We start from the raw sequence: 18,348 nt of genomic DNA on the forward strand, positions 1-18,348 counted from the left end.
GGGTCAAATTACTCAGCTATGTCCAGCTATTCATGAAAGCTTTCCTAAAAGGGTTGGCCAGTGGTTTTCATTTAGAATCAGAACATTTAAAATATCTTAAAATGAGAATGAACTAACATTCCTGACTATTTTGTATATTACATTGGCCCTGGATATGGTATGGCCCTTCCATATGTCACTGTGTACTTAATTCATAATCTTAAAGAGACATCATTTGTACTCAGTGCCATCTTGTCCTTTGACAGCCATTAAGATATTTCTTTGGAAAACAAACACAAAGTCACTGAGTCTGAGACATCAGGACTACTGATCTCAGTTTAAGCCCTTTGTTTTAAACCAAGCTACAGTTTATTGAACATAACCCATCAATTGCCTCTCAGAAACACAAAACTCTCTTTACTGTTGATGTTTAATTAAAAGAATCTAAAGACTTCTTGCTTTCCCAACTCCCCAAGATAAAGGTGTATCTATTAAGCACATGGTCTTAGACTGAGAACATTGTAATGTCCATTAAGTTGTGTGGCCCTGAGTGCATCTGTTCTGTATTCACTAATACCGCTGATGTAGCATAAAGTGGTCACTAATGGTGCAAAACACAATATGCCATAGTTAAGACAAACAACAGATAGTATTGTAAGATAATTGAATCTATAGCACACGTGGAATAGGTGTACAAAGGGTTTGGAAAATGTCTCCTCTTCATAAACATTTACTAATACCTCATGAACACCTCATTTCAACTCTGATTCCTTTCAAATCCAGGCTGAAAACTTGTGTGATAGAAATTACTGTCTTGCTCTTTTATAATAGGAAACTAAGGCACAGAGAAGTCATGTAAACTCTCTGAGATTGCGCAACAAATGGCAGAGGTGATATTCAGGCCTACGGCTTCTCACTCCTATTTCAGAGTATCTGTCAGTTACTATGGACTTCTATGATTATTAAGTAGGAGAAAAGGGATGATTTTATATATACCTTTTCCCAGACCAACAACACACCCAGAGATGCAGAATGATAACCAAATCTGAGGTGGGGAAAAAAACATAGTATTTGTTTCTACCATATTTCTTTGACTGCCATGAGATCTATTTTATTAAAACATATTAATATGCACATAATACTCACAGTTGTAAGTTCATTTTTTCAAAATGTATGACTTAGATGTTATATGTATAAATATCAATTACTAGGTGCTGATATCCTCAAAAATGGTATCATTTCACCAATTTAAGAAGTCTAAAACCCAGGAATGATTTATGAACAGTACAGTTGGGTCCAGATGTGTAGTGGAACTATTTCTGGGTCTGTGCTTATATGTGTGCGTGTGCACACAGACACATGTGCAAACAGACATGTGCACATATGTGCATGAATGCACACACAGACACACACACATACACCCCACTTCTTCTGTGGAAAGGACCGATACACACACCAGAGTAGAAAACAGCAGATCACACTCCTATTACAAAAGATACCCTGGTTTACACAACAATGCAACTATTCCAGAAGCCAGGAAAGAATATCAGTTTCATTTCATGGTGACCACAGCCACAATCAAATGTTTTCTCCAAAACATTTACATAACTACGCACTTCTGATTGCTCACCTCCTAACCACATGAAGCACCTGCCTAGCACATTCTGCCTTGACCTTCTTGTCCCACCAGGTGGCTTTGATTTCCTGAGAGAGGACCAGTCATCCCCGGTGCCGGACTCGGGGCTGAGCTCCAGTTCCACGTCCTCCAGCATCAGTTTGGGGGGCAGCAGTGGGAACCTCCCACAGATGACCCAGGAGGTGGAGGATACAGACACAACTGCTGAAGCGGATGAGAAGGCAAACAAGCTCATTGAGTTTCTGACAACCAGGTAGTGAGGGGTCAGGAGACAGGGCCCTGGCTTTAGGTTGGTCTTTTGAGGGAAATGTCATCCATCTAAAACCACTCAGATGGAAAACTGAGCCTGTGGCTGTAGCAAAGCCTTCTTTTCTCCTCTAAATTGCATCTGCAGAAGTCTGTGCACCAGGTAGATCCTGGCAACAGTTGTCTAAGGTCCCAGTGATGGCACAGTTGATGGGGCGGGGGGGGTTCCACGTACAAAGACAATGCAGCAGATGGAGGCAGGACACGGTAGCACCCCATGGTGAGGATGACTTTAATCATCTGTTAGAGCTGCCAGGATCCGGGAGTTCTGAGACTTGGCAAAGCACATTGCTCTGGACACCAAATGTATTAGCCATGGTCAACCCAGGAGCAGCTGCAGAGGGGACCATTGTCTGTTCATCTAATCCAGAGTCATTTATAAATGGAAGTCTGACACAATAGGAAGCATGATAGGAAAGGAAGCAAACTGATGATCAAAAATCAAGAAGAGATGCAAGCAATTCTGTTTTTTAGGTCTTCTGGTTCTCCTACTGAACAATTTAGCTTATAAGTGTTCAGAATTTCTAGCACCCCAGGGTCCAGCTTGGCATTAAGAAAACTAGACTCACCTGTGACTGTATGGGGGGAGGGGCTGCTCTCTTTCTCAGTGCATTAAATCCTAGAAGTCTAGTCTATATCTTTGTTATCTGATACCCTTGATTTTTCTTTCTTCCACAAATACATCAATTAATGCAAAAAAATGAGAAAAGCATTTTCTTCCCTTAGTTAATTTCAGAGTATTCCTTGCAGCTTTCAGTTCAATATAGGATTTAATAAAGGAAGCTTCGGAAGGGAGTTGGTGGTGCATACAACCAAGGAATCTCAGAGACCTGAATGATTTGTGGAGAATAAAAGTATGCTCACCGCTCAACACTGTCAGTACCTTGTGTTGGAAAGGGTGTTCTCTGAAATTCTCACATCTGGCTTTATCTGTTCTTCCCGTTGAAAACCAAGTAGATATCAGAGGCTGTATCTTTAATTTGTTTCTACAGTATTTGGCAGCCTAATGATATGATCCTGATAAAAACATAATCTCTGCAGATCTAGAGTGTACAAATGGAGTCTGTGTCTAAACCTATATGTTAATCAACATTTTATATCACTTTATTTGACAAACATATAGCGCCTATTATGTGTAAACACTTTTCTGGTGAATTGAGAGGTTTTGATTTCGTGAGTAAATTTTGTGAGGTTTTCATTTTGTGAGTAAAACATAAGAAAAAATATACTTCCATAAATTAGGATGCTCTTAAGCTTTACAAGACTAAAATTAACCCTACATTAATGAGTAAAATTTGAAAATCGTATTATGCCCTTGAAGTTACAACTGCATACATGGCTTTAAAAATGCAAAATAATTATATTTAAATGGTTATATTTTTAACATATTGTATGTTCTGTTTAAGGGCATTTGGTCCACTTTGGTGCCATGAAGACATCACACCCAAAAATCAAAATTCAAAGAGTGCTGAACAGCTCACTAATTTTCTACGTCATGTTGTATCTGTTTTTAAAGACTCCAAATCAGGTAGGTATTTTCTCCTATTTTTCCAGATGCCATTTCTAACATTTTCTGTAATGGAGCATATTTTTCCCATTATGACTGTATGTATGTATATATAGATAGAGAGAGAGAGTGAGTGAGTTCTGGATATAGCATATATGTGTATGTATACATATGCAGAATATAATATATATAGTAGGTTATACGTATATAATTCAGAACTATATATGTGTTTGTGTGTGTGTGTGTATAGTTCTGCAATCGGCATTGATAGCAGAAGAATATTCATTAGGGAGCTTTGAGCCTTATATTGGATGTGTCTAACTGAATGATTGTTAATGTCATGTATTTTTGCATTATGCTTTATCAAATAATTCCCAAAGGTCACTGTTCTTGCTTCGTTTACCTCACTAGAATTAAACTATGCCCCATATTAATTTTATTTGAAGAAGAGATCATGACACAACACACATATGAAAAGTTGCTCAACATTACTAATCATCAGGGAAATGCAAATCAAAACAACGATGAAGTATCACCTTATACCTATCAGAATGGCTAGAGTCAAAAAGACAAGAAATAACAAGTGTTGGCAAGGCTGTGAGGAAAAAGGAACCCTCTTTACCTATTGGTGAGAATATAAATTGGTGCAGCCACTATGGAAGACAATATGGAATTTCCTCAAAACATTAAAAGTAGAAATATCAAATTATTCAATAACTGTGCTACTGGGCATTTATCCAAAGAAAATGAAAACACTAGTTTGAAAAGACACATGACCGCCTGTGTTTATTGTAATATTATTTGCAATAGCCGATATATGGAAATAACCCAAGTGTCCATCCATAGATGAATGGATAAGGAAGATGTGGTGTGTGTATATAACCATAGATGTAGACATATATTCATTCCATATATATTACATTACATATAATACACATATTACACATATACATAATAAACATATTATATATAATGGAATATGTGATCGAATATATTAAAATGAAATATTATGCAGCCATAAAAAAGATGAGGGGTTTTGTTTGTTCATTTGTTTGTTTTTCTATTTATGACAAAATGGATGTACCCAGAGGGTATTGTGTTAAATGAAGTCAGACTGAGAAAAAAAATCCAATACGATTTTACTCATATGTGAAATCTAAAAAACAAAACAGACGAATAAACAAATAAAAGCAGAATCAGACCTATAAGTAAAGAGAACAAACTGATTGTTGCTGGAACAAAGGGAGTAGGGATCTGGGCAGAATGGGTAAAGGGAAGTGGGAGGTACAGGCCTCCAGCCATGGAAGGAGTAAGTCACAGGGATAAAAGACACAGCGTAGGGAATCTCAGCGATGATATTGTGATACTGTTGTATGGTGACAGGTGGTAGCTACACTTATGGTGAGCACAGCATAACATAAAGAGGAGTTGAACCACTATGCTGTATGCCTGAAACTAGTGTGACATTGTATGTCAAGTATACTCAAATTTTTAAATTTTACAAAGAAACAAAGTAATAAAGTAGCAAATCTTCTTGACCGTATTCAGACTCAACTGTGAGAAACTGGTTGACTTGAAAACTGGTTAGAAAAAGAATCTTGTGATAAAATGTTAACTTTGAAAGCATTTGCTACTAATTCCCGCGCTAATGATCATTCAATATTCTGAGCACAGTGCGATTCTTATTTAGACTCTAGGAACATCATGACGTTTAAGCCCTTAGCTATACACCATTCAGATTCAACTTAGCCAGGGCTGGTTTGCGTGGGAAAGTTAAATTTGGTTCCCCGGAATGATGCAGTAAGTGTCCCTACCTTCTCCCACACGAGTCTGGCCAAATGAAAGGTGTCTCACTGGCTTTCCCAGCTGCTCTGAGAATTAGCACATCTCATATTTCAGAATATTCCAGATTAGCTACATCTCTTCTCATTATCACAGGGGGCTTCCAGAAGAAAAAAAAAATACTGATAAACTAACAAGAGAAACTCATTTCAGGAATAGGATTGACATTTCTTGTTCTGAGTGTCTCCTTTGGAATATTTTTGAAATATTAAGAACTCTTGTCTGTGTATTTCCACTACTTAAAAGTCACTTAATAATTGAACATAAACCAAAGGAAGAAATTTATTGTTTGTGTGTGAGCCATTAATTTGTCTTAGATTGTATGAAGATAATAAAAATGAGAAAACACATGAATCCCTTCACTGTTTCCTCAGAGGGTGCTTAGAGGCTGAGTCTTTCCACATCTTACTCCAGATACACTTAATACGGTTTCCCTGTACAGCCCTGCTTTCTATCTGTGTTCCTGGAAACGCTTCTATTAGTCAGGTAGCCTAGCTACTGTAACACACAACCCCCAAAGTTCAGAGGCTTAACGTAATAGAAGGCGTGGATCACATAACAGGTCAGTATAGATGTTTGTCAGTGGCCTTCCACATGGCGCTTCAAAGACCCTTCGTCCTGTGGCTCTGTCACCCCCATTACCCAGAGGCCTCTCCTCAGCCCTCCTTGTCCAGCCAGCAGGTGCAGGAAGAACATGAGTGGAAGATTACATAGGAGGAATTTACACCACACCAGGCTTGAATGTAGCATCCAGTGTTTCTTCTCACATTCCACTGGTCAGAACTCAGGCCACGAAGTCACACCTCACTCCAGGAAAGGCTGGGAAATGTAGGGTTGCTGTGTGTGACCCATAAAACAGCCTTTCTTTAGGGGCATTGTCATAGTTGCCCTGGAGTTCTGCAATCCTACTAATGGTGTTCTAGCCTTCAGGTCCATTGTGATGTAAATATGTTTTAGTTCATCTACTGAGGACCTAACCCCACACATAATAAAATTAAGTAGAAAAATAAAACAAAATAAAGGTAACAAATTCTGTTTTGAATCATGGTCCATTCTTAAATTGGGAACTGTCTGTGTGGGTTTAATCCTATATTTACTATCTAAGTATTCATGCCTAAGTCCATTTTCCAGGACCCTTTGTTCTGCAGAAACATTTTCTTATATAGTCTACAGGTCCCTAGGGTCAAACAGCCCGGCAGCAGCTAAGAACAATGACATTAAATTATCCTTCCTGATTCACTTTTATGTGACAATCAAATGTACCACAGAGCCCTCTAGATCTCAGAAACAACCAAAATCACTGTTTTCATTATGTCCTCTGACTTTGTAGTCAGTTTTCCTCCCGCAGAGGGACACAGCAGAGAGTACAGATAGTGGCCCAGAAGTCAGTCATGCACTTTACCTTACATTTTTATTTCCATCTGTTCAAGGGGTTTTCTTATGATTATGATGACCTTCATGCTATTGGAAGAACCAATATTCAGGCAAGAGTTTAAATGACATCTGCCTTCTTGGCAACATCTACATTTCAGTATCTGCATATTTGTAGACTGTTGTGAAGAGTGTTGACTTTGGTATAGGCTTTGGTTATGTTTAGAGTTGACTAGATCCACTAGCAGCTTTCCTCTACATACACAAGCACTCTGAAAACTTGTTCCCAACAAATTCTTTTATGAAAACAGGAGTGAAAGTATGCTATGCAAAAAGTAGTTCAGAAGAACACTGTAGAAAAATAGGGCAATGAACAAGAATACATTTGTGAGTCAGTATTGTGTGTCGGGCACTGTGCTAAGCATTTTTTGAATTGTTGAATTTCTACAACAACTCTAGGAAATAGTGCATGACTGTTATTACTCAGCTAAACATAAGAAAACAGGCTTATAGAGAACGCATTTCTTTCCCAGAGTCCCAAAACACTTCATTCAAAATCAGAACCATCTTGCTTCACATCTTCTAACTCTTTCTACTGCACTAGGCTTCTTTAAGATCTATCCAAATTTGATGTTTTTTTTTTTTTAATTTTAAAATGGTTAATTCTTAAACAAGTACCACCAGGAGGTTGCTCTGTGAAGTAGCCTGATTTACACCTATAGATAAATGATGCCCCAGGGTTTGCAGAGTATCCATTGACCGACCTCTGGCTCCTTGGTGCCTAGGTTTCCATTTGGAGCAACACTTGAGTGAAGTCTCATTGCAGACCGCCCTCGCAAGCTCCTCAAGGCACTATGCTGGTCGGTCCTTCCAGATATTCCGGGCGCTCAAGCAACCTCTGTCAGCACACGCCTTGTCTGACCTTCTCTCCAGATTGGTGGAAGTGATCGGAGAACATGGAGATGAGATTCAGGTATGGAAGGAAAGACCACTGAACGCGTTCTCCTCTCATATCAAAGAGGAGGTCTTAACAGCTTTTTTTGAGCCTTCTTTCTCTTGCCAAATGCTCCAACCATTTGGGCATATACCATTTATTTAAAAAAAAAAAATTGAGGGGAAGGAAAAGTGAACTGGGGGAAATTGGAGAGGGAGACAAAGCTTGAGAGACTGTGGACTCTGAGAAACAAACTGAGGGTTTGGAGGGGAGGGGCATGGGGGTTGGGTGAGCATGATGGTGGGTATTAAGGAGGGCACGTATTGCATGGAGCACTGGGTGTGGTACATAAACAATGAATCTTGGAACACTGAAAAAAAATCTAAAAAAATTTTTGAGAGGTTAACTTTTATACTTACAAAAGCATTTCCAGGAGCATCGTTCTAGAAATCCAGTGGTATTGTTTTATTGAGCCAACCACTGCAGATCCCTTCGGGGTTCCTTCCTGGTTGTTGTTTTTGTTGCTGGTTTTATTTGACAGGAAATCGGGGAATTTTTTGTCTTGTTTTTGTCTTTTTGCCGCCAACTGGAGATACAGCTGTGTAGTCTCCCTACCCAGAGAAGGAATCTCCATTGTATGTATGCAAAGCACTACCCCTCTCTGTATAGCTAGCCTTCAGTACACTGAGAAAAGCTGAAGAAGTAACAGAGAGAGTAGATACCACAAGACCCTGTAGGCAGAGCCCAAGGACTAGGGAATGGGTTGAAAGCCAAGGGCATTATAAGCATTGTAGCTTCAGCCAAACCCTTTTTCCCCTTCTTTTCCATCAGAAAAGTTACTACCTCCCAGGAGGCCCGCACACCTGTGAACTCTGGCTTCTTTTTCTCATTCTGGCCAGTGGATGTATTCTTCAAAATGCCACTGAGGCACAACCCTTCTCACACCACAGCTCTTGATCTCTGAGACATTGCCACTCTGTATTTCAAATGCCCACTATCCCCCTCAATAAGGGGCCGTGACTGCTACCTTTAGCCTTGCCCTCTCCCTGTTGGATTTCAAATGCGATTGAGCTGTTCAGGACCTCACATCTAGAGAAATAAATCTTTGTGACTATCTACTAACTGCTAAGCCATCTGAATTTCCTAAGTGGCCCTTAAATTTGTTTTTAGATTTAGTAAGTTACAGTTAACAACAGCTGTCTAGCCCTCGATGATATTAACATCAGACTGAATAGAGTTTGCGTTAAGTAAATTTATCTTCAGGAAGTGAACAGGAATTTTAAGCAGTACAAAATGTTATCTTTGCATGTCTGGCAGGGTTACGTAATGGAAGCACTCCTTACATTGGAAGCTGCTGTGGATAACTTGTCTGACTGCTTGAAGAACAGTGATCTCTTAACAGTATTATCTCGGTAAGAAGCAGCTCCATGACTCTTGAAATCAAATATGGTGGACTGAATATTTGAGAGATGGCTGGACTTCACACAAAGTCCATGGAATATATCACTGTTTGATATATGACTTTTTCTTTAGTTTAAAAAATAAGGAGAAAGCTAGGGCACCCAATCAGTACACATTATATAAGTATTTTTAAATAGCAGGAAGATAGAGGTGAAATGTTATTTTAAAATAATACAAATATTAATGCATTTTCATTTTCTGTTATGTCTTTGAATATTTTTTCAAATTTTATTTAATAATTATCCTATTTATTACATCATAAACAGAAACCAAGACTAAATGTTATTTTTTTTAATGAATATATACAAAACTCATCTGAACCATCAGTATAAAAACAGCTGGAATTAATGTTGATTTTACTTGAATAAATTCCTATCCTAGGATCTTTCTTTTTTATTTTTGTTCCTTTTGCTCCTGCCAATGTTTAATTACCCATTTCAAATCATTCACAATTCTGTTTGTATAATAGAGCTCATTTTGCTTGAAATGGAGTCAGTAATGCTATCATAAATCACGCTGAGCTTTGTTTCACTTTTAAGTTGAGCATTTTTTATGGATAGGTGATTTTAGTATGTTTCCTAACATCATACACATTTTCTATATAGACTTACAGATTTATCTCAGTCAATAAGAATTTAGCAAGAATACTGATAAAGAGTTTTATCTTTTCAGCCTGAAATAGGCTTAGAGATCATTTCTCATAGATATTTTATAAGCATAAAAAAGTCCCTTTGATGCAGTTACAAACTCTTTTCTTTCTAGATAATATCCTTTCCATTTCTGTTCTTATCTGTCAGTTAATAGAATATTAAACTGTGTGCCTATCAGGTATACTCTTTTTATAAGTTACTCCTTCCCAAAGCCAAAATACCTGAAAAAATAAAAATAAATGAAAGATCAGTAACCTTCACTACCAACTGCTCTTAGGTTTTGTTGTTGTTTTGTTGGTAAGGGTTCTCTTTGTTTTGTTTTCCATAGCTTTAAGTCTAGGAGTAGGATATTTATTCCTGTAAGCTAAAGGGTATGGAAAAAAAAAGTATAGACATTATTTCCAAAGAACAAGTTCCCTACCTTATTGTTTGTCAGTGGATTTTAAAGGGACTGGCTCTTTCCTAAAGCATGTTGGCTTTCTTTTGAACTTTTAAAATTTTTATACCCAGCTCTTCATCACCAGATTTAAGCTCTAGCACTAAACTAACAGCAAGCAGAAAGAGCACAGGACAGCTAAATGTGAACCCCGGGGCGGCCAGTGGCAACACAGCAACCGCAGAACGGAGCCGTCATCAAAGAAGCTTTTCTGTGCCCAAGAAATTTGGTGTTGTCGACCGATCCTCAGACCCACCCAGAAGTGCCACACTGGACAGAATTCAGGCTTGTACCCAACAAGGCCTCTCCTCAAAAACCAGAAGCTCATCCTCCTTGAAAGACAGCCTCTCAGACCCGTCGCACATAAACCATCCAACCAACTTGCTGGCCACCATCTTTTGGGTCACAGTGGCCTTGATGGAATCTGATTTTGAGTTTGAATACCTTATGGCCTTGAGGCTGTTGAACAGACTGCTGGCTCACATGCCGCTGGATAAAGCTGAGAACCGAGAAAAACTTGAAAAACTCCAGGCACAGCTCAAGTGGTCAGACTTCTCAGGGTTGCAGCAGCTACTGCTGAAAGGATTCACCTCCCTCACCACCACCGACCTGACCCTGCAGCTTTTCAGTTTGCTCACACCAGTATCCAAAGTATCCATGGTGGATTCATCCCAAGCCATCGGTAAGGCCAATATCACTCCTTCTCTTACAGTTCTGGTGGTGGTTGTGTTTATGTTGAGCGTAATAAGGTAATGGACTTGGTACTTTCAACAATTCTGTTTGGAAATGGTCCTTTGGGAATAGTTTGTCATTTCTTTCAAAATTATACCTAAAGTAAATCTTAAAATTATTTAAATTGCAGAAGACATGTTTAAGGCAATAGCTTAAAATGGGCAGAAGTAATATATTGGTCATTTCTTTGTGCTTACCAGATCAAATTGCAGATACTGTCAGTTTATTTCATTGTTCCTGTACAGATAAATCTTCTTTCTCTTTTTTCTTAACTCCTAAATCTTTTTTGTTTTCTTAGCTTTTTTTCCCCCTCTTGAAAATTCACTTGGCTCCCTATCATTTTAAATTAAGCCAAATCACCAGCCATATTTTTAATACCATGGCATGTGGCCCAGACTTCTTTTCATGAAGGTAGAGCTTAATACAGTGGTACTAAGCCATTACTTATCATTTATTTTAAAGATTATGTTACATGAGGGAGACCTAAATTTGTTGGCCTATATCCTCTCCTACAAGCTATTCTTAAAATACAGTTTTTGATTAAAAAGTTTCAAACTAGTGCTTGAGTTCATTTTAATCTGCTTTTGGAAATCTCTGCCCGTCATCCTGATTCACAGCCATGGTAGAACAGTAGCCATAGCTTAGAATTACTTTGAGTTTCTCCTCTGAAACTTGTTTCATTGTGGTTGTACATTTTTTCCCTGGATTTCGTGTTAGATCACAGTAAAATTGTTTCAAAAGTCTGCTTTGCATCACCTCGGGATAAAATCTGCAGTATCCCTTGCCACTGTTAATAGTTAAAATGCACCATATTCACCTATCCACCCCCCCATATCTTCTCTGATCCAGGATTTCCACTGAACGTGTTGTGTCTCCTGCCCCAGCTGATCCAGCATTTCGAAAATCCCAATCAGTTCTGCAAGGATATAGCCGAAAGGATTGCTCAGGTACGATTTCTGGCTCACTCAGGTGGATCCATGTGGACCTTCAGAAAGGTCCGATACTAAGCAGAAATTGCTCCAAAGGGGAAACGGGTTTCAAAAAACCTGAAAATCATAACTGATACAGCTAGTAATTGACACCTCTGAGTAGCTGATGCACATCGTCTTGCGGTTTCATTATTGAGAAGACAGATGGAAAGAATCTGTGAAAATCATAGTGGCTAATTACTAAGACAAGCACTTCTGCATTTTGTCAAATTGACGTGTTTTCCAGATCCCAGAGCAAAACTGCAAATGTATCTTACGGCAAAATTTCCAACACATCTTTCTGTTTGTCAGGCTATTTTATCCCTAATTGATTTTCATCTCTTAAAAGGTGTGTTTGGAAGAGAAGAACCCCAAACTTTCCAATCTTGCACATGTCATGACCCTTTATAAAACACACAGCTACACGAGGGATTGTGCCACATGGGTCAATGTGGTCTGCCGATACCTCCATGAAGCATATGCTGACATTACCTTGAATATGGTGACCTACCTGGCAGAGGTAAGCTCTTCAATGAAGGATAAGCCTCCTATAGTTTTCACGGGTAAAATACTTATATGGAATAAGTCATAATCTCTTCATTTATTGACTGCCTATTATATATTATCATAGAGGCTGTATGGAATCATTTTAAATCCTCACAACATACTATCATACAAAAAAATCTGAGTCTCAACCAGGTTAAATAACCTGCAATATGTTTAAGGTGGCAGAACCAGCCTTTGAACTGGGGTATACCTGCCTCAAAAGCTTTAATTCCTTCTTTTTACTACACTAATACCTGCCAGAACCTTCCAGAAATTAGGAAATTTTATCCTAATTTCTCCAGGTATTCAAATCTTATTTAAGGAGTTACTGTGTGACTTGATATGTTTAATGGTTGTTTGTGCTGAACTAATTAGCAAGCCATCTGTTTTGAAATATGCTTTTTAACTTGAAGTTTGTGTTTTATACTGGAATGGGATTTTCATCACCCTATAAGTGTGTTTCTAGCACATTAGCTCCAAGCCCCTGTGCCCATTGGTTCTGGAAATACACAGCATATCAGACAAGTGATGAAATGTGTTCTGGTAGCACCTCTGGTCACGGAGTAGCTTAACACACGAGGTCGCGAAATGTGACAGAGATGGCCACTAACAGCCACCTTGGTTTAGTGTATTTGCCATTGCTTTTGCTCGAGGGACATGCATGCTCACCTCTTGCTAAGGCCTTTTCAGAAGTGCTGAAATCAGTGCATTCCAACTTTTCTTTCTTATGTCACCAGTACAGGGTGCAGATAGATTGGAGACTCATTCATACTCTGAAAGTCTCCACAAGACTAAACCCTTGTACCTGAAAGAAGGTCCTCGCCCCATCCATCAACATGGATAGTTGATCTGCAGGCTTTTGATTTGCAATCTGGGTCAGCAATATGTGAGCTGCGTTCAAACTGTCAACAGCCAAGGGTTCTTTCCACACCCCATCCCTGGCACTTTAAGGAGCCACTCTTATATGCCACCCTTCTGCTTTGGATAGTCACCTTGGTCACATCTGTCCCTGCAAGAATTACTCAGAACGCACACACATCCCTCGGCTCACAAGAGATACTAGGATAACCCACGCAAATGCCCTGCTTACGAAGGCAGATGTTGCCTGTCTTAAAGTGAAGTGCAAGTTAGCAAGGAGGTAGAACTTGCTTGCATCACTAGACTTAAAGTTTCAAAAATCCAAATGGGATGTGGCACAGACACACACACACACATATTATTCAGACTTAAAAAGATATAAGGCATCAACACGTGCCACAACATGGATGGACCTTAAGAACATGATGCTAAGTGAACGAAGCCAGACGCAAAAGGACAAGTAGAAAGGATGCTGCTTCTGCGAGGTGCTTCTATAGAGCAGGCAAATCCGCAGAGGTAGAAGGCAGACTGGGGGTCACCAGGGCCTGGAGACAGTGGGTAATGGAGACATGGTATTTTACCGTTAACAGAGTTTTCTTTCAGGCTAATAAACAAATTCTGGAAATAAGTAGTGGTGAAAGTCAGCGTGAAAGCCCTTCATGCCACTGAATTGTACATGTAACTGTGGTCAGAGTGGTAAATTTATGTTATATACATCTTGCCACAATGAAAATAAGTAAGAATGGGTTACCTAATTTGTTCTATTGAGACTTTGTTACAAACGGTCACTGAAAATTTTATCATAAACTTAACTTCCCACCATGCATAGTATATATTAACTCCCATTTCAAGTACTCATGTGTTTTTTTCAGGTGTTGGTGATGCACATATATATAATCTTAGGTAGCTGTGGTCAGTATTGCCCATGAACCTCCTCTGTTCATGCAACATTAACTTTGTGTTCACGTAGTGTCACATTCATCAACTGTGGGATTCTAACAGATTAATGTAACCCAATTTGCTTAAACATCTCCCCTGTTATTTATACTTATAATCTTGTTCTATTACAATTGGTCCTTTTATGTAGACTCCTTATTGGGTAGCATCCAGGTGATTTCTGCTGGCATTTTCCAAACTAACTAACTATCCAGGTAAAGAGCATGGAAACCAGAATACATTATTTAGTTCTACACATTTGGGAAATTGTCTTCACAGAGATTCCCCCTATTTGCAATACTGCCAACAGTGTATAAACGTGTTTTCCCATATCCTCACTACATTTTATTATCCCTTTTTTTCAGTTTTATATTTTTATTGGTATTTTTAAATTATTCTGTTTATGTATTTCCTCTAGGAATAATGTTCATTTTCCCACAAAACAGATTTGCCTAATTGTTCATTTCCTCATGTGTTAACTGCTCAGTTCTTTCTTTTTTTTTTTTTTTAAGATTTTATTTATTTAGGGGCACCTGGGTGGCTCAGTGGGTTAAACTCTGCTTTTGGCTCAGGTCATGATCCCAGGGTCCTGGGATCGAGCCCCACATCGGGCTCTCTGCTCAGCGGGGAGCCTGCTTCCTCCTCTCTCTCTGCCTGCCTCTCTGCCTACTTGTGATCTCTGTCAAATAAATAAATAAAATCTTTAAAAAAAAAAGATTTTATTTATTTATTTGACAGAGAGAGATCACAAGTAGGCAGAGCAGCAGGCAGAGAGAGAGAGAGGAAGAAGTAGGCTGAGCAGAGAGCCTGATGTGAGGCTCAATCCTAGGACCCTGGGATCATGACCTGAGCTGAAGGCAGAAGCTTTAACCCACTGAGCCACCCAGGCATCCCTGCTAGTTATTTCTTCTGACCACTTTTGATGTGGAAGTCCAGCATTTATTTGAATAATTTCTATAGGTTTTTTTTGAACAGTAACTTTTTATTATGATGTCTGTCATATAAATGTTCTCATTATTTTGCTTTCTTTTTTGAAAACAGTGTTGAAAATGAAAATAGTATATGTCCATAAAAGAAAGCTTGGTAGATACGGGGAAGTGGGGAAAAGAACAGGAGGTGGAGATAAGAAAAAACATCCAAATCATTGTTATCTAGAGAGAAACACTGTTAGCATTTTGTTAGATCTCTGTCCATTGATATTTCTCTGTAACACCTACCCATTCACATCAATTTTGGCATCATCTATCTTTCCTCTTTCACTTAATATTATCTGATAGCCTTTACTATCTTAAAAATGTCATTCTTGGGCACCTGGGTGGTTCAGTTGGTTAAACGTCTGCCTTTGGCTCAGGTCGTAATGCCAGGGTCCTGGAATCGAGTCCTACATTGGGCTCCCTGGTCAGGAGTCTGCTTCTCCCTCTCCCTCTACTCTTTTCCCCTGCTTATTCTCATTTTCTCTCTCACACACAAATAAATGAAATCTTTTAAAATGTCATTCTCCTTGTTGTGTATTTCATCATACAATTTACCATAATTTTGTATCCATTTCCGTAGTGCTCAACAATTGTATTGCTTACAGTGCTTTCTTGTTTAGCTTTGAGGGTTTCTTACCATTATAAATAATACCCTGGTGAAATCTCGTATATAAATCTTAGCGTCTATAGGTTTGGGAAAGTTCTTAGAAGTAAAATTAGTATTTCAAAATCTATACACTGTTTTTAGTACTCTTGAGGCCAAATGCCAAATTATCCAAGTTGCATTTCCACTGGTGTGTAAGAATACCCATCTTATATCCTCACCCACACTGACCTTTACCACCTGGGAAACTTCACCAATTTGATACCTAGTAACTTGTGTCTTTTGTGTTACTTTGTATTTTAAATAATTAGTGGCATTTGGTGCTTTCCTTTTAAGGTTTCTTGTATTCCACTGTGGATATGATATCTATATATTCAGAACTACTTACACTACCTTTAGTGATATCTTCATTTCTTTGGTGGTTAGGATTCCCCTTTCCTTAAGGAAATGTGTGGCCATAAAGGTATAGGGGGGCATCGGTGCTCTTGTATGAACAGGCTGGTCTCGCACTGGCTGACACTGTGCCTTGCCTCCCACAGCTGCTGGAGAAGGGCCTCCCCAGTATGCAGCAGCCCCTCCTCCAAGTGATCTACAGTCTGCTCAGCTACATGGACCTGTCTGTCGTCCCTGTAAAGCAATTCAATGTGGAAGTTCTGAAGACCATTGAAAAATATGTGCAAGTGAGTATTTGGATGATGTCACTTATGAACAAGGATGTTTCCAGAGAGTCATTCCAGAAAGACTGAGGGTTTGTAGCTTGTATTTGGCTTCAAAGCTACAGGCATGCCAGGCAGCACACTAGTGCACTGGTATCCCTCACCCAGAGAACAGTCCGTTGTGGTGGTTGACTACACCCCGCTTGGTACAGTGAAGAGAAGGACAGGACCAGCCCTGATGCATTCCTGGGCCCTCAGAGGACTTGTTTCTGCCTCTTGGGGCTTGCACGCTGGGTATTAAAAGCACACACCTGGCTGGGAGGATCCAGGAGGGTTGTATTTGTAGTATCCTATTTCAAAGAAGGAAAAGAAAGAAGGAACTCAGATGTGCTAGGATCTAGGCCAGGTGTTTCCACATGCAAAGTGTTAATTCAGTGGTTAAAGTTGTCAATTTAGAGTGGAGAGAAGTGAGGTTAAGCGACTTGCATAAATGTGCTTGAAAATACTGCAACCAACAAACACAGGAGGGTACCCAGGGAGTTGCAGAGTTCAAGGCAGATGCTAGGTTCTATCTGGCTAAATTCATCCACAAAGCCATACAGTGTAAATTTTAGACATTTTCCTCCCATCATCACTTCAACATCGCATTGCTTGCCAAAGCTATGTAATGCTAAGAATGATTTCCAGGACGTCTCCATTTTCCATTTTTCAAGTGGCATTTCTCCAAACATCATTGTGTACTTAGTGGGCATTCAGTAACACTTTCTCACTTCACAGAAGTCATGGGAGCCAGGGCTTCAGTTCTTTTTCTACAAATTATGTGCCCCTGGTAAAAAGAAAAAAAAAAAAAACTGTTTGACTAGGCTACCTACTCTAACTCCAGCCTGTGGGTTACCTCTGTTACTTGATATCTTCTCTTGAATGATGGCTAATTTCACATCCAGATCATGGCCTCCCCTGTGCAGAACTCAACAGTGAAGGAAATGTGTTTTATTTCATGTTCTCTTATGCCAAAGGCTGGGTAAATAATAATAACTTTTATCAAGTTAGTTTATTTACACTGAATATTTTTGTGGGAGAAGTCCTTCAGTCTGCCTGGGGTTTGTCAGGGAGGAAAAGATGGCAAAACCGATGAGTCTGAGAGGAAGAGTAAGCCTGTGATAAGCCAATAAGGAGAGGAAGGGCGTTCCAGGAGGCGGGAGTAGCATAAGTGAAGACACAGTGGCAAAGAGAGCTTGCCTGGTGTGAGGAACTCCAGGGGCGGCCTAGGGGAGATTACTCCTGTGGGCTCTGCTCAGAGTGTGGACTCCACCCTGCCTATCAGAGGGAGCCCTTGAAGAAGTTTAGGCAGAGAAGGGGCTTGGTCTGAAGAGTTCTAGAAAGATGACTATAGTTGGGGAGGTTATGCTGGACTTCTGTCCAGGATAGGCAGGATCTAGGCAGGAGCCACAGAGGAGACAGCTGACCCACTCCCACCACAAATGGAAAGGAGGGAGCAATTTATCAGGAGGCGGAGAAAGATTGGAGTCAAGAACAGCTCCCAGAGTTGGGTTGGGTCATGTGGAAAATATGAAGTAAGAAGACAAGAGGCGGCCAGCAGCAAGGGGGGCAGCAGGAGTCGGGGGAGTAGGAGACCAACCAAGGAAGACTGGAAGCTGGAGGTGGGGAGAGTTTTGAGAAAGAGTGAGTGGTCAGTAGCATAAATGCATTGGGCAAAGGTTTTTATTCATATGAAGGAAGTACCTCATTGGCAAAAATGGTACTTTGTAATGTTAAACTTCTGTTTATTTGAATATGGGCAAAATTTGCTACTTTTTTTTAATTTGCTTCTATCTCCTCTTACATATAAATTGTCTTTTTATGTCATTTACCTTTTACACAGGATGGAATTTGCTGCCCTGTATTCAATCTGTGAATTCAGACAGGTCATAAGAAGTTCCAGTAGCTAGCGA

The 18,348-nt window shown here is 39.5% G+C and overlaps 1 protein-coding gene across 12 annotated transcripts in view; it reads left to right on the forward strand.

The window, feature by feature from the left end:
• Positions 1-18,348, forward strand: part of FRY (FRY microtubule binding protein) — a 446,915-nt gene that overhangs the window by 379,904 nt on the left and 48,663 nt on the right. For all 12 annotated transcript variants that reach the window (XM_082700313.1, XM_082700315.1, XM_082700306.1 and 9 more), the window contains 8 exons: positions 1,670-1,868; positions 3,328-3,449; positions 7,427-7,614; positions 8,893-8,987; positions 10,197-10,804; positions 11,704-11,801; positions 12,172-12,342; positions 16,280-16,420. In XM_082700313.1, the coding sequence (XP_082556439.1) occupies positions 1,670-1,868; positions 3,328-3,449; positions 7,427-7,614; positions 8,893-8,987; positions 10,197-10,804; positions 11,704-11,801; positions 12,172-12,342; positions 16,280-16,420 (1,622 nt within the window). The remainder of the gene's footprint in view (positions 1-1,669; positions 1,869-3,327; positions 3,450-7,426; positions 7,615-8,892; positions 8,988-10,196; positions 10,805-11,703; positions 11,802-12,171; positions 12,343-16,279; positions 16,421-18,348) is intronic.

Source organism: Mustela nivalis (genome assembly GCF_964662115.1).
Source record: "Mustela nivalis genome assembly, chromosome: 15".
In the NCBI taxonomy this organism is placed as follows: Eukaryota; Metazoa; Chordata; class Mammalia; order Carnivora; family Mustelidae; genus Mustela; species Mustela nivalis.